The 14753-nt window shown below is 58.9% G+C and overlaps 1 protein-coding gene across 8 annotated transcripts in view; it reads right to left on the reverse strand.

Moving 5' to 3' along the window:
* Nucleotides 1-14753, reverse strand: part of SPEG (striated muscle enriched protein kinase) — a 59288-nt gene that overhangs the window by 40809 nt on the left and 3726 nt on the right. Inside the window, exons 1-8 of one of the 8 annotated variants that reach the window (XM_055397085.2) lie at nucleotides 11276-11323; nucleotides 10251-10293; nucleotides 9295-9324; nucleotides 8641-8730; nucleotides 8399-8558; nucleotides 4121-5421; nucleotides 1920-2063; nucleotides 1372-1554 (exon numbers count right to left, since the gene is read on the reverse strand). In XM_055397085.2, the coding sequence (XP_055253060.2) occupies nucleotides 1372-1554; nucleotides 1920-2063; nucleotides 4121-5421; nucleotides 8399-8558; nucleotides 8641-8730; nucleotides 9295-9324; nucleotides 10251-10293; nucleotides 11276-11308 (1984 nt within the window). In that variant the 5' untranslated portion in view covers nucleotides 11309-11323. Of the gene's footprint in view, nucleotides 1-1371; nucleotides 1555-1919; nucleotides 2064-4120; nucleotides 5422-8221; nucleotides 8559-8640; nucleotides 8731-9294; nucleotides 9366-10250; nucleotides 10294-11275; nucleotides 11324-14753 lie in introns of those variants that run through there. The other 7 variants (XM_088845406.1, XM_088845414.1, XM_055397083.2 and 4 more) reach the window with 7 other exon arrangements.

Here is a 14753-nt window from a genome sequence, read left to right on the forward strand (position 1 = left end):
GAAGAATACCTAACACGTGGGCTCCTGGGAGGGGGATGTAAGCTAAGAGGCAGACCTGCAGGCCTGCAAAGCCAGACAGGTGCAACCCAAAGGACCTAATGCAGGACTGGGACTCAGGTCAGACACTGCCAAGAACTCCCTAATCTCTCTGATCATGAAGGTGCTGAGGACCCAGGACCACAGCAAAATGGGCTCTGTAATCTTGCCTCCGGCAGCACTAAGTGAAGTGTGACACAAGTAAAGGACAGAACAAGGCGTACTATTCCCCGTCCAGGCACGCCGAGCCCCTCCCCCTGCCCGCCTAATTCCCAGGCTCCTTCAGGGCTCTGATGTCTCTCAGTCCAGGATCTCACAACACCAACAGAGCGGTTGGCCAGTCTAGGGACCAGGTTCCTCTACCCTGCACTGTCCTCTATCCCAGGTCCGCTGACCTAGGTTGATTACCCAGTGGTAAGCTCCTTAATGAACCTCCCTAGTGGCTCAGATGGTAAAGCGTCTGCCTAAAGGCAGGAGACCCAGGTTCAATCCCTGGGTCAGGAAGATCTCCTGGAGAAGGAAATGGCAACCCACTCCAATGGCAAGAGCCTGGAAAATCCCACGGACGGAGGAACCTGGTAGGCTACAGCCCATGTGCGACTTTTCCTTTTGAAACACCCCCTACCCTCTCTCACCTCCCTACCCTACCCCACCCCACCCCACTGCCCAGGGCCAGCCCTTTGTCAGCCCAGCAACCTGAATGACTTGAACTAGCCATGCACACCGATACCAGTCCTCAACCTGAAAGAAACCGGGCTCAAATCCAAAGGAAGTAGTCCGACACCAAGAAAGGACTTTCATAAAAATAGAAAACGAGGCAGCCTCAGCTACGTCCCAAGAGGTACTCTCAGATGCATCTTCTTTCGGGCTCTGGGTTCAACTGAAGGAGCAAGGGAGCAAGGGAAGGTCGTGGCACTTAAAAGCATCTGTTTTTACAGGAGGGGGGAATTGGGGTGGACATTCTAGAGAGGAAATGACCTCAGAAGACTCCTGATGGCTTTCAAACCCTTTGAGCTGGGAGATTCTTTCTCTCTGAGACTCAAGGATAATTTGCTTTCCCCACAGAACCCGGTTCAGGGAAATGCCATGGAAGGAGGGCATTTACAGGATGTAGAAAGACACACTTCAGTGACTTCATGAATTGGCCTCTCTGGCATGTGCCTTGGGAATTTGGCCACTGCCTTGGGGCCAGGGCCATTTAAAATGCTTCCACTAGAGCAGCCAACACAGGAGAATGGACTAGAATGAACACTGGTTGAGAGCCCAAGCACCAGGCTAGGAGTGGGAAGGGTCACTGCCCACCCCGCCCAGCCCCGGGGCCCATGGGCTCCCTACCAGGTCTCACGGCCAGCGTGGCAGCACAGCGGGCCTGGCCCAGCTCGTTGGTGGCAGTGGCTCCATAGCTCCCGGCATCGGCGGCCCGGGCCTCCCGGAGCAGCAGGGTGTGCCGCTCGCCTTCTGCCCGGATGAGAAGGCGGCCATCACTGCGCAGCGGGGACCCATCCTTCTGCCAGGACACTGTGGGGAAGCAGCGGGGTGACCAGGTTGTCCTTGCCCACAGGGGCCCACTGGGGCCAATCTCCCCCCACCCCACACAGGGCCCACAGCACTCCTCTCCCCACCCCAGGGAATCCCGAGGACTGGCCCTCAGTCACAAAAGTCCAGGCTCACCTTCCCCTCTCTCAAGGGACTGTGACCCCCTAACAAAACACACACACACACGACACAGCAGTCTGGCCAGCCCCATGGAATGGATGATCTCCCCGCCTGCCCCCCCTTACCCCCTCCCTCCCCTTCTCCCCAAGGACTGGGGTGGGAAGCAGGGAAGGGAGAATCTCCCCTCCTTCTCTCAATCTTAGCCTGACCCCAGGCCTAGAGCTCACCTTGGGGCGGAGGGTTGGCAGTGACAATACACTTGAGCAGCACGTCCACCCCTGGGGCCACCACTGCATTTTGCAGGGGGATCTCAAACACAGGGGCCTCCAAGGGCTCTTCTCCAGCAGACACGTAGGAATCATCCGAAGACTCTGCCGGACACATGGGCGAGAGGGTAAGGGGACATGTCCCTGTGGGAATGACTCGGGGGGAGAGGGGACAAACCCAGAGAGAGGGCCTTCTGGAAGGCAAGGGTTGGAGAGCAAAGGATCTCTCTCCTGAACCACCTGAGACAGGGAAGAAAGGAAAACAGAAGGGAGTTCTCAAACAGAACAGGGCGGCGGGACTCGGATGGTTTGGCTGCTTAATTTTAGCCACAGTTAGGAGGCTGGTTTCTGGAGGACGACAGGGACTGCACTGTGTGTGTCTTTACACAAATCAGTCATCAGCGATCACAGATCAGACCCTGTGCAAGGCACTCTGAGGGGCACAAGACTTCATAAGCTTCCAAACAGAGAACAAACCAATAGCAACCCAAGACCTAAGCAATGCTAGTGTGACAGGGCAATGTGTGGTAAACTGACAAACTAGTGATGCCACTGGATTAAAAAAGGGAGCAGCAGGTGCTTCCGGTAGCCATGAGAGGCCTCATGAAGATCAGCTCTGACTGTGTCCATTCACCAAACAGTAACACGGCACTTAATGCCTCCTCTGCATGGGTACCAGGGACACAACGGGAAAGAAGAGGCAGTCCCTGCTTACAGGAAGAGACCATACACACAGAAGAGAGCTCGTACACACGAAGAGACCGTAAAACTCCACGGTCGTGACTCTCTCTGGGTATTTTCTAACTCTGACATTCTATAAGCCGGATAAAAGGCTTCCCAGGTGGCAATAGCGGTAAAGAACCCGCCTGCCAATGCAGGAGAACTAAAAGACGCCAGTTCAGTCCCTGGCTTGGGAAGATTCCCTGGAGAAGAAAACAGCAACCCACTCCAGTATTCTTGCCTGGAAAATCCCATGGACAGAGAAGCCTGGGCAGGCTACAGTCCACGGGGTTGCAAAGAGCTGGACATGACTAAAGTAACTTAACACAACACATGAGCTAGATAACACACTGTGTCTATAGGCAAAAGAGCCATGAAGATCTCAGTTATGCTGTTTTCTAGCTACAAAACCTTGGACAAATTAGATAATCTCTGTACCTCAGTTTTATCTGTAAAATGGAGCTGATAAAAAACACCCAACATCCTATAGAACTGGCATATAGATTAAAATATAGTAACACACCCAGTTAACACAACGCCTGGAACATGGCTGTGGACACGCAATAACCTGGCTAGGAGGACGATGAACAGGTGCCTAATCATCTCTAAAGATTTTGAGACAATAATACTAAAACGAAGAATAACGTGATGAAAAAAAAAAGGGGGAAGAGTGATAAGTACACTGAAAGAGACACCAACAAAGTGTCCTCTAAGAGTAGGGGGTGGACATATCTGGCCTGGAAAAACAGCAGAGGCAGGAGGGAGCTGAGGATGGCTTCCTCAGTCTCGCACCAGAAGTGGCCCCAAGTTGATGTTCAGTTGATCAGAATTAGGGGCAAAGGCATTTGGGGTACTGGCCACCATCCACAGGAGAGTGAGACAACACACTGGTTGGCATGTGATCACAGTCAGCTCAGCCACACAGGGACTCAAAAGATAGGAGAGATGAGGCTAGAAGGGAGGCTAGGTGAGATCTTAGTAGCTCTGATGGGTCAGATGATGTGTAGGGATGAGAAGATCAATACTGAGAGCTGGCTGGCCCTAAGCTCAACAGTAAGAGGGACATGACCAATTATTTATTGAGATGGACTTTGGTCTCTTCCCCCACAGATCAGTGGGGGTGTGGAGGGTTTCCCCCCACCATTAGATCCTTGACCCAACAGCCCAGCAGGCCACTGGACCCAAGGGACATTATAGAAGGCATTGGGCATGGGATCTCTGCTCACATCTCAGCTCCGCCCAGCCTCCATCAAAACATTCTCACTCTCTCACTATCCGACAGGTCATACACAAGGGGCCTTCAACAATCCTTCACTCAAACTGGAACCTGGGACCATGCCTTTCCCCTGAAACCGCACCCTCGCAACTGCCTAGCAGTCTCGCTCTTTCCAGACATGCTCCCACCGAGGTCTCACTCAGCACCTTCTCACGGAGCACCTTACCGAGCTCAGGCGAGGTGGGCCGGGCCCGGCGACCTCTGCCCTGGCTGCGGGCCCCTCGGCGGTCCCAGGCCCCCCAAGGACCGTCCTCCTCCGGCCCTCTGCGTAGCCTCTTCTCGGCCTCGGGCCCCGCCCTGTTCTTCTCCAAGGTCTGGGGCACAGCAGCGCCCTCCTGGCCCGGCGTGGCCCAGGGCAGGAAGCGCACGGCTTGCGGCGGGGGCTCCCGCTTCCGACCCGGGGGAGCTTTCGTCCTGGTCTCGGGGGGCTCGGAGGTGGGGGGCGGCACCGGGCTCCGGCACTCCTGGATGGCTCTGCTCCGGGTCAGCGGGAACTGGTCCCGGCGCCTAACCTCCTGCTGCGGGCCTTCCCCCGTCTCCGTCCTGCCCGCTGGCCCACGGCCCCGAGGCCTCCCTGGCTCATCCCCGGGCTTTTCCGCGACGCTCGCAGGGGGCGGCTGGGCGGCGGCGGGGCTCAAGGCCCGCGGGGTCTTGGGGGTGGAGGGCTGGGAGAAGAGCGGCGGCTCGCCGGGCTCTCGGGGGGACGGGGCGCGCTGCAGCGTGGCGCGCAGGGACTCGTGAGAGCGCACCAGCTCCTCCCGCGACGTGGAGCGGCGGATGCGGCCCAGCTCCTGGGCGAAGCGCAGCTCGAGGTCTGACGCCGGGCTGCGCTGCCGCGTGCGCTCGTCCAGCGAGGCCGCCTTCTGCTGGAATAGGCGGCGCCGCTCGGCCACGCTGCCCGCCGGCGCCCGCAGCTCCTCCTGCGAGGCCCTGGGCGTGCCCCACGGCCCGCCGCCCTCGGACTTGGGCTGCTCCAGCGAACGGGCCTTGCGCAGGGGCACCCAGGGCCGCAGGGGCGCCGGCGGCGAGTCGCTGCGCTCCAGGCTGCGCCGGCGCTCCTCGAAGAACTGCAGCTTGTCCAGGATGCGGGAGCCAGCGCGCACCAGCCTCGGGGAGCGGCCCAGCGCCGACTGGCGGCCCGAGGCCTCGCTCAGGGGCGTCTGGGGCCGGGACTCCGCCGTGCCCGCTAGCGAGGGCCCGGACGACTTGGACTTTTTCCCTCGCTTCTCTTCGGCGGTGGCGTCCTCGGGCGGCACCGACTCCCGAGAGCGCCGGTGGGGCGGCGTGGGGGTGGCCAGGGGCTGGCCCCCGGGTCCCGGCGGGGGCCGCTTCCCCACCCGAGGGGACGGTGGGGGCAGCAGCGCGGATTTGGAGGGGGGCGGCAGGGCTGGGCGACGGGGGGCTTCGCTGGCGGGCTGAGGCTGAAGGTCAGGCTCCTCCTTGTGCAGTCCGCTCTGAGGGACACTGCTGCGGGACCAAGACGAAGAGGGGCGGGAGATTCAGGGGGCCTCCCCTCCCAGACCTTCGGGTCGTGACAGGAATCGGGCGGTGGGCATGCTGGGAAGGCTTGGGGGTGACATCGGCCAGCCCCTCCTCCGCCCCCCTGCCCCCCAAGAGGAAGGCACAGCCAGAGCAGGTGCTGGGGAGAGGCTGGCGGCTCTGGCCCTGGAAGATTGGGCTGGTGGCTGGGTCCAGGAACAGACTCAGCCCCAGGGGCTCTGGCCAGCCCCCTCTCCCCAGCCCCAGAAGCTGGGAAACAGCAGAAACAGAAACGGAGTGGGGGGGGGAAGGATGAGGCTGAAGACCCAAAAGATGAAGTGGGCAGGGAAGGGGGGAGGGTGGGACGGGGCGGGGCCCTCTCAGGAATGCAGTCTCCCACTCATTCCTGCCCCCAGCTGGCCCCCACAGCCCTGCCCTTCCTCAGCAGGGCATACCCCTTCACTGTGCCCTAGGAAGAACAGGTACAAGCCTTCCAGGAGCAATGCCCTCCTCCCAGGGATTGTCTAGCACTTCCTCAGACCTGAGCCCCCACCAGTGCTGACAGCAGGTGACAGCTGAGGTCCCTGGAGTGGGAGACGAGGGTACCCAGGTTCCCGTGCCCTTTGATCAATCTGCCCCCGTACAAGGCCTTTGACTTTGTCCTGCCCCTGGGAAAGTTACCTTGAGTCCTTGGAAACCACCCCCTGAGTAACACAGAAGCTCCCCAAAGGGGTATGCTCAGGAATAACTCAGCTCCAAAATAACTACTGCGTGGGTCTGAACAGTGGGTGTGGGAGAAGAGGAGGAAGGAAGGAGCTGGGCAGCCCTAAACTGCTCCTCTCACCTCCAGAGCTTTGATGCCCAAGAGCTGGGCCTCAGTTTCCCCCATCTGGACTCTTGGGGGCACACCAAACATAGAGATTAGCAAGAAAAGGAATCAGAGATATTAGCATCCTACCTAACACATTAGAGAGAGCTTAATAAAAACTTATGAAATGGCTCATTGAGTACTTATTGTGTGTCAGGCATATACTGAATGCTTAAAATGCATTGAGTCATTTAATCCTCATAACAATCCTTTGCTACAAGGACTGTTATTATCTCCATTTACAGATGAAGAAACTGAGGTTTAGAGAGGTGAGGTGCCTTACCAAGGTAACACAGCTAGGAAATAGTTGATGCTAGATTGAAACCCCAGTAGTCTGACTTCTAAGCCCTTGTTCCCTCCAAAATGTCTAGGATTCTGGGGGCACAGAGAGGGGAGAAATAGTCTGGTATTGGCCATGAGCATAAATTCCCGGTGCCTGAGTGTCAGGCTACCTGGGTCAGCCACCTACATAGCAAACCTCACCTCCAACAGGGTGTGGAGTGGGGGTGGGGGGCATGCAATCTAGGATGCCCTAGGGAGAAAAACCTCAACCAGCCACCTGCAGGGAGGCAGTCTACTTTGGGGGAGGGACAGCAGAGTCTCTGAGGAATGGCCTGTGGGAACTGGGTGAGGCAGGGAGAGAAATTGGGGACAGCAGAGGAGATCTCTTGCTGGCAGTTTCAAGCTCCAGGCCAGCCTGTGTACCACAGACATCACTAAGGAAATGGGTTCCTCGGAAGTTGCCATAGCAACTCCAGGCTCCGGCTGGGGCCTGGCAAAGAAAGGCAGGGAAGGAAAAGGCAAGTCCAGGGCATGGGAGCGCCTGGTTAATGCCAGCCAGATAAAGCAAGGGCACCTCCTCTGCACCTGCCCCCAGACCTCTTCCCTGCCTACCACCAGCCACCTCAGCCACCCACACAAAGGCCTCCCCCCACCAGGCCCTTTCTTTCTCCTCCATGGTGGTACCTCCCCCACACACACCCATACCCATCACAAATCAGGCCCCCTCAGCTCCCCAAATGCCCCCGATAACCTCTCTCATCAGCCACTCCCCTCTTCTGCCATAGCACTCCCTTCTGTGTCTGCCAGTCCACATCTCCAAAACCCAAAACCGGCTCCAACGCCTCACTCCAACACCTCCGCTCCTCACCATGGATTCCCAGGACCACCTTCAACCCCACCCCGAGGCGTCTCCCACATGGGGTCCTCACATGCCCCCACCTCCATCACTCTGAGCCCTCTGCCTCCGGCCTAGCCCCCCCGACCCCCAATCTCCGTCCCACCCTACCCCAGCCCCCTGCCGCCCACACACTTCACATCCCCCTGCTCTCCCAGGCCCCTGGCCCCAACAACCCCCTGACCACCTCACTCTCTTCTGTCTCCTGGCTGTGCTCTCGCTCGCTCCCTCCTGCTCTCCCGGGAGCTGCCGTGCAGAAAGGTTCCGTTCCTCCCAGAAAAAGGCCCACATGGGAACAGGAATGTGCAGAGACGAAAAGGCAGCAGCTGCTGAGACAGCAGGCACGGAGGGGGCCCCTGAGAGCGGGGGGAGTGGGGATCCTGGGGACAACTGGAGCCGGAATGGGCGAGGCGGGAGAGGGCCCCCGGGAGAGTGGAGATCTTGCAGGAGACAAGGAAGGGAGAGAGGGGTCCACGAGACCATGGAGATGGCACAGTGAGCCAGGACAGGTGGGAGCAGGAGCATGTGGGTGGTGATGGAACGAGGAGGAGGATGGATCCATGTGGGAAGACAGAGTGGGCAGCTGGGGCCAGGAGAGGAAGCAATGTGGGGGGTGGAGAAGTGCACAGAGGGATGGATGGTGCAGGGGATGTGGGGTGTGGAGGCTGATGGACGGTGAGGGGCAGTGCGGGACGGCATGGTGAGATGGGACAGTGAAGGGCCCAGGTAAGGCCATTACTTACACGTGGATCGAGAGCGCCCGTCCTCTGTACAGGCTGAATGCGCTGCCGTACAGGTCACTGGCCACCGAAAGGCTATCCTCTGACCCCCAGCTTGCGCCCACCAGATTAGCTCGAGACGCCCGTACCAGCGGCTCCACCCCCAGGTGCCGTGGCCCGGCCCCGGTTGCCTGTGCTTGCCTTGGGCTGCCCGGGAGGCGGCGGGTGCCAGCCCTGCTGCCCGCTTCCTGCTCCAGGACCGTCTGCCCGCTGCCCCACCAGCTCACTTGCTCCTCTGAGGTGCCTGTCACGGAGGTCGGGGGCGTGTCCAGGGAGGTGCCCACCAGGGTATCAGAGCCCCCTAGAGAGAAGAACACAGTGAAGCCAGGCACCTTTGGAGGGAAGGCCACCTGCTGGCTCTGTGTGCAGCCCAGAGAGCTCACCTGTGGGGGTGCTGAAGGCCCCATCATCCCGAAGCTCCAGGCGCTGGGTCCCTTGCACGTCGCTGATGTCATCCTCGCCGGTCTCCGAGTCTGGAGGAAAAGGGGTCTGTGTGGGCAGGGCTCTCCTCCCCCTGACTCCGACTCTTCCCTCCTGCCTCCCCCGCAGCAGGCTCCACATCGCCACCAGAAGGACTTCCATCATCTATCTTTTCTCCCCTTTAGCTCCCCACATCCCGCTGCCCATCCTGGGAGCCTCGGGGTCACCCTTCCCATGCCGGTCCTCTGGCTCCTCACCCCGCCTCCGTGGTAGTGCCCTCAAAGCTACCTGCAGTCCCCCCACCCGGCCACTTGATGGACTGCAGGGCGGTAGCCCCTCCCCCTCCTGTCAGTGATAACTTAAGTTCCCGCGCAGTCCCCCAAATAACAAGATCCTAGGTTCCAAGGCTCTAAAATCTGGGTTCCGGTACCCAGGAACAAAGGGGAGTCACCTCAGAGTCGTACTGTCAGAGCACTCGACCAACTGCAGGGCCAGCCTGTCCTCCACCCCAAACCAGCCGGAGCACATCAGGGTGCAGCTGAGGCAGGGTGAGGAGAGGCCGGGGTCGGGCAGGGAAGCAGGGGAGTGGAGGGCTAGGGCAGGAGCCAGTTTCCTACCGTAACTTTGCTTTCTGCAGGAGCGGAAAACTTCGCTTCCATAGGAGCAGCAGGAGAGAGACATGGACAGACTGTTATCAGAGCGTTTGTGGGGTAGGGTATGGTGGGCAGGCAGGACAGAGGGGCCATCAGGGTACCCGGTGCCCAAAGATGCCCTGTGGGGATGGGGATAGGGGGAGGGGGACACCTGGGATGAGCAAAGCATCTCTCATTCGCTGACTGCCTGCCGGCCCCAGTGGGCCCAGCACTGGGGAGCCAGTGTGCTTCGGGGGATTCTTCCAATGACCCCAGTGATTCTGCACCCTTCGCACTTTCACTGGTGCTCCCACTGGCCACACACACACACATGTACACACACATACACCCACTTGTACTCAGCCCAGCCACAGACCCAGGCCCCCCATTAGGGGTCAGGCCCACCTTCTGGTACAATATCTGCATTGTGCTTTGACCTCTCAAAAGAACCTCTCCATCTGTTTGGCATCATGACGTGACCTGCACCCTCTTCCCAAACCCTCTCTGCTACTGCTGAATGGTCCTCAAAAATGTGGTCAGGCTAGGAGGAAAGTTTCTTGGGCATGTTTCTTTTAACTTTCCCAGATTCTATCAGGTTCTGTGCCTCAGTTTCTCCCTGAGTGCCATGACAAGCAGGAGCCACGTGCTGGTTGTAGAAGCATGGCACTTAACTCATCCCCACCTGGCCCACAGATGAAGAATAAGTCCAGGACCCATGACAGGGTGTGCCAGCTAACCCCCACCCCTATTGCTAGGTCCTTTCTCAGCTGCAAGGGGCTTTCTTGGGTGGGTGGGTAGGTGGTTAGGTAGGTAGGTGGGTGGGGGAATGTGGGGGTCCTGTATCTCATGGGCCGTCTTCAGGCCTGGGTGCCTCATGAAGGGACATGGACCAAGAGGAGGAGTGTGCACGGGCTAGAGCAGGCAGCTCACGGTCCACGCACCATGGGTGAGTCGGCCAAAGGCCCGGCGGGAGTGGCCGGTTTTCTGAAAGAGAAAAGCCAGAATGAGGAGTTTAGGGGAAGGAAGGCTTGCTCCTGATGCTCCTCCGACCTCCCTGTACCTCTTGTCCAAACCTCTGTATCAATCAGAAACCCGGCCCAGGGGCCACTGGGGGCAAGTGAAGTGGAAGAGACCCCGGCAGCTAGCTTCCCCTAAAGGGAATAAATAGCTCCAGTTTTCCTTGCTTGTCAGCCCTCCCCCTGGAGCTCCCGCGAGGCTCTGGGGAGGAGCTGGGGAGGAAGAAGGGAGGACTAAGGGTCAAACGCTGGTCAGAGGACTGGGGACCTGAGCGACACGCCCAGAGATAGGCTGACTGATGTGAAGGAAGAAATTTGGGGGGGCATGCTTGGATGACTGGGAGATGGAAAGACAAGGACACTGATTCCTGCTGGGGGCGGGGATGGGGTGAGGATAGACACCTGAGATAGGTGTCAAGAGGCAGGAGGGTGATGCGAGGCAGAGGGCAAGGTCCCCCAAAGGACAGGAGCCTCAGGAAAGCAAGAAGGAGGCCCGGGTCCACGGAGCACAGGGCAGGGCTAGTGGAATGCACTGAGCTCAGCACGGATCCCTGCGCCGTTGCTTCCAGGAGCCCCGGAAGATGGAAGGCTCCGGAGTGGGGGGCTGGGGAGAGCCAGCCAGGGGCACGGAGGGGTTGGACAGAGGCGAGAGGTAGTACAGAAGCCCGTGAGCGCTCCACGCCGCGGGCGGCTGCGGGGGCCTCCCCGGGGGTCGCGGCGATCGCGGGGGTTGGGGGGGCGGGGGCTCTGCCCTTGGGCGCGGGGAGGGGCCTGACGTAGGCCGGGGAGCCCCCTGGAGCGCACTCTGCCCGCCGCCTCGGCCGCTGGGGTGGGGCAGGCTCGGCTCCGGCGCCCCCTCCCCCGGGCCCCGCCGCGGCGACCCGCCCTCCCTCCGGGGCGCCCAGCCCTTCCTGCCCCCTCCCGGCGCCGCCCGCCCCCGGAGCCCTCACCTGGAAACGCTTCTTCACCCACAGCTTCTTCATGGCGGGGGAGGGGGCCGGGCCGGCGGCCGGGCGAGGAGGGGACGGGCGGGGGCGGGGCGGAGTCGGAGGCGGGGCCGGGGGCGAGGCGGGGAGCGGGCGGGGGCCGGCGCCGGTGGCGGAAGGAGCCTCGGGGCCGCCGGAGCCCGGGCGGGGGGAAGACGGCGGCGGCGGCGGCGGCCGGAGCCCGCCCTTCCCCCGCCAGCCCGCACCCCCCCAGGAGCCCCTTCCCTCGCCGGCCGCCCTGAGTCCCCGGGGGCGGCGATCACCTGCCTCGCTGCTCCCCCACCCCGCATCGGCTTCCTGGGTCCTGGGCACATGGGGAAACTGAGGCACAGAAAAGGGTGCAGTGGCTCCTAGGAGAGTTCGGGCCACTCGCTCATTGGCCGCCCAGCGCGGCGTCCACACCACCCCCGCCCGCCTCCCGCGGGGCCACTCCAGAAGGTCAGCCGCATCTCCACTGGCTCACTCCACAAACATGCGCGCGCGTCCGCCTTGCCAGGCAGTACCCGACACACCGCAGGGCCGCGGCGCCGGGCGGGGGCGCCCGGATCATACACAGGGGACGGGTCCTCCTAGTGACCTGGACCCAGAACGCGAACCCCCTCAGGCTGCTCAGGAAGGTCAGAGAAGGCTCTCAAGTTCCCTGATTGTAGGTCCTCTGTCCCTGCGCCCTGGCATAAACACACACACACAGGAGCTAAGGTGCCCAGAGATTTTCCTGTTATTCACAAATATAACCCAACTTCTCATTCATGGGTGAGCACGCATCAGATTTTCTTTATTCTCCTGGAATTTGGCACCATGCATATTTTGCCTGCACAAAACGCTACCCATCCCCCCACATAATCATTATAACTGTTTCCCCCGGTGGCTCAGATGGTAAAGAATCTGCCTTGGATGCAGGAGACCTGGGTTCGATCCCTGGGTCAGAAGATCCCCTGGAGAAGAGAATAGCAACCTACTCCAATATTCTTGCCTGGGAAACCCCGTAAACAGTCCGTGGGGTCGCAAAGAGTCAGACATGACTGAGCAACTTCAGGCACTTGATAAAGGTTACCTCACTGACAACAACCCTGTGAGCTTGAAACTCTTATGAACATGTAACTGACTTCGTTTAATCAACAAGTGACTAAGGCTCAGACAAGTTCTATCACTTAGCCAAAGTCACACAGGTTCTGTGCCCCCACGATTGTCCAGATCCGAATTCCCACCCCAGTACACACAAGTAGTGCCAATCCTGGTTGCTGAGATGTGACTACAAAGTCATTATCATTAACACTGACAGCGTGCTTAGTATGTACTGAGCAATGGCCTAGGCACTTTATATGAATAAACTCAATCTGTGCACAGAGGCACAGAGAGGTTACTTGCCCAAGGTCACAGAGCCTGTAGTTGGGAGCCAGGGATTCTCACCCAGGCACCATGACTGAGTTACTGACCACCATGCCATAAAACCTCATATGCTGATTGGTTAGGAGGACCCCTGGCTTTTTTTCTTTAAAGCATGGGTCCAAAATAAATACTGAGCCAACTGATGAGTTTTGTTCAGCCTGCACAATATTTCAAGTGGGACAAGCCTGTTCAGATCCAGCTGCTGACAAGACCACCTTTCTCCTTTTCAGTTTCTACTTGGCTCCTGAAGTTGTTTGAGTTTTGTGGCTCTTTATTTTAAAGTTTTAGGTCATGTCATGTACGTCCTGAGTGCCTGCAGGTAGTCCTGCTACCCAGACCCCCAGAGGCAGAGGTTGCACCTACAGACACACGCACAGGACGTGCAATGAGAAGGGGACACGTGTATGACTTTATCAATTCCAGCCGGAGGACTCTGGACACACAGAGTTCCCTGCCCACCCCCAAACACACCCACTCATAGATGGGGGAGCTGAGTGAGGAGAGGGGTAACTTGAGCCCCTGTTCCCCAGGAGAATCCGAGGGGCTGGCACATTCCGTAGCAAAAATAACCAATGGGCAGCAGGCGTGAGTGACGGGACAGCTGGGCCGAAGAGGGGCCCATGAGACTCGGTTCCTGCTCTGGGCTCACTCTGCTCACCCACACAGGCCAGCCTGGAGCATGCTCTCAGGGTGGGCTTCCCCGAGCTGGCCCCTGAAAGCCCCATTTTCTTCCAAGGCTGGGCAGCTGGGCCACCCTGCCATTTCTCCAACCCCAGACGTCCAACTTCTGCCCCGCCAGCGTGTCCCCTTAGCCAGAGAAGAGCCATCGTCATGCCACGTGTCATCTCTCACAAGACCCTCCACTGAGCCAGACACCCACACCCCCTCTTTCGCGCCTCATTCTAGTCTTCTCCCTTCCCTCCTTCCGCTTATACTGCTCTGATTTTCTGACATACTATATAATTTTCATATAGTTATGATTATTGCATACATAATGTGTTCCCTCCCTGGAATGTCATCTCTAAGAGGACAGGGATTTTGGTCTTCCCCCTCCCCTGACTTATAAATCTCAAGCACCGAGTACAGTGACGGGCATGCGGTGGGCACTCCGTACACGTGGCACATGGGTGGAGGCACAGAGCTGCTGGTAGTGAGGATGGGGGTGAGGGGATGGGGACTATGAATCTTGCTGGAGCAGGTCATTCTCCAGTCTTCCTCCCATCTCTGTTCTGACCTAGACCCTTTTCTAGAAACTGGAGACGTGACCATCTTGTTTCCACCCAGGATCTTCCTGGGAGGGCTGCCCTCGCTTTAGGAAAGTTCTCTTGTGTGGGCTTTGGCTGACTTCACAGCCTCTCTGTTCTTCTCTTTCTTCCCTTCCAGGGCTCCTCACTGCTCCTGCTCTGGCCCCTCCTCCTCTCCCTAATTAGGACTTGGCATGAATGGAGGGGGCCACTCTCCATACCCATTCCCAACTCCATGCTGGTTTCCTCCTGGCTTTTCTTCCACACTGTCCACATTCTAGGTGAAAAAGATGATACTGCACCATCTAGCTGCAGGCAGCTCCTGCTGGAGTCCCCAACCTTTCTCTTGCTAAATTGGCCTTCCCTCCTTCTCTCTAATCTCTCCTCTCCACGCCTTCAAGTCCCCTGCATGGTTTACTACCATCTGTTGACCTTTGGCCCTTCTGATTGGCACCGGGGTCCCCCAGGCCCTGGCTATGAGACTTGTGACTGCCAAACACGGTGAGCATTGTCAGCTTGTGCCTTCCCTTGGCTGTGCTCCCTCCTCCTTAACCCCACCCTTCAGTATAGGCCTCCCTCTCCAGTCACACATGTCCCAAGCTTTGAGGGTGGTGTTTGCCCTGATTACTTGACTGGTACATAGCTTCTCAGCCCATCCAAATGGGAGCCTGATGTTTTGACAGAGAAGAATGCCTGCCTATTTTGGAGACAGCAGAGGCTAGGGAGAGAGTAGAAATGCTGGCAGAGGGATACTTGGGGATACTGACAAAGGGATGGTTACGATGCTAGATCCTGGCCTCAGTCTTCCC

This window comes from Moschus berezovskii, chromosome 2 (genome assembly GCF_049115385.1).
Source record: "Moschus berezovskii isolate FMDL1 chromosome 2, NW_MosBer_1.0, whole genome shotgun sequence".
Taxonomy (NCBI): domain Eukaryota; kingdom Metazoa; phylum Chordata; class Mammalia; order Artiodactyla; family Moschidae; genus Moschus; species Moschus berezovskii.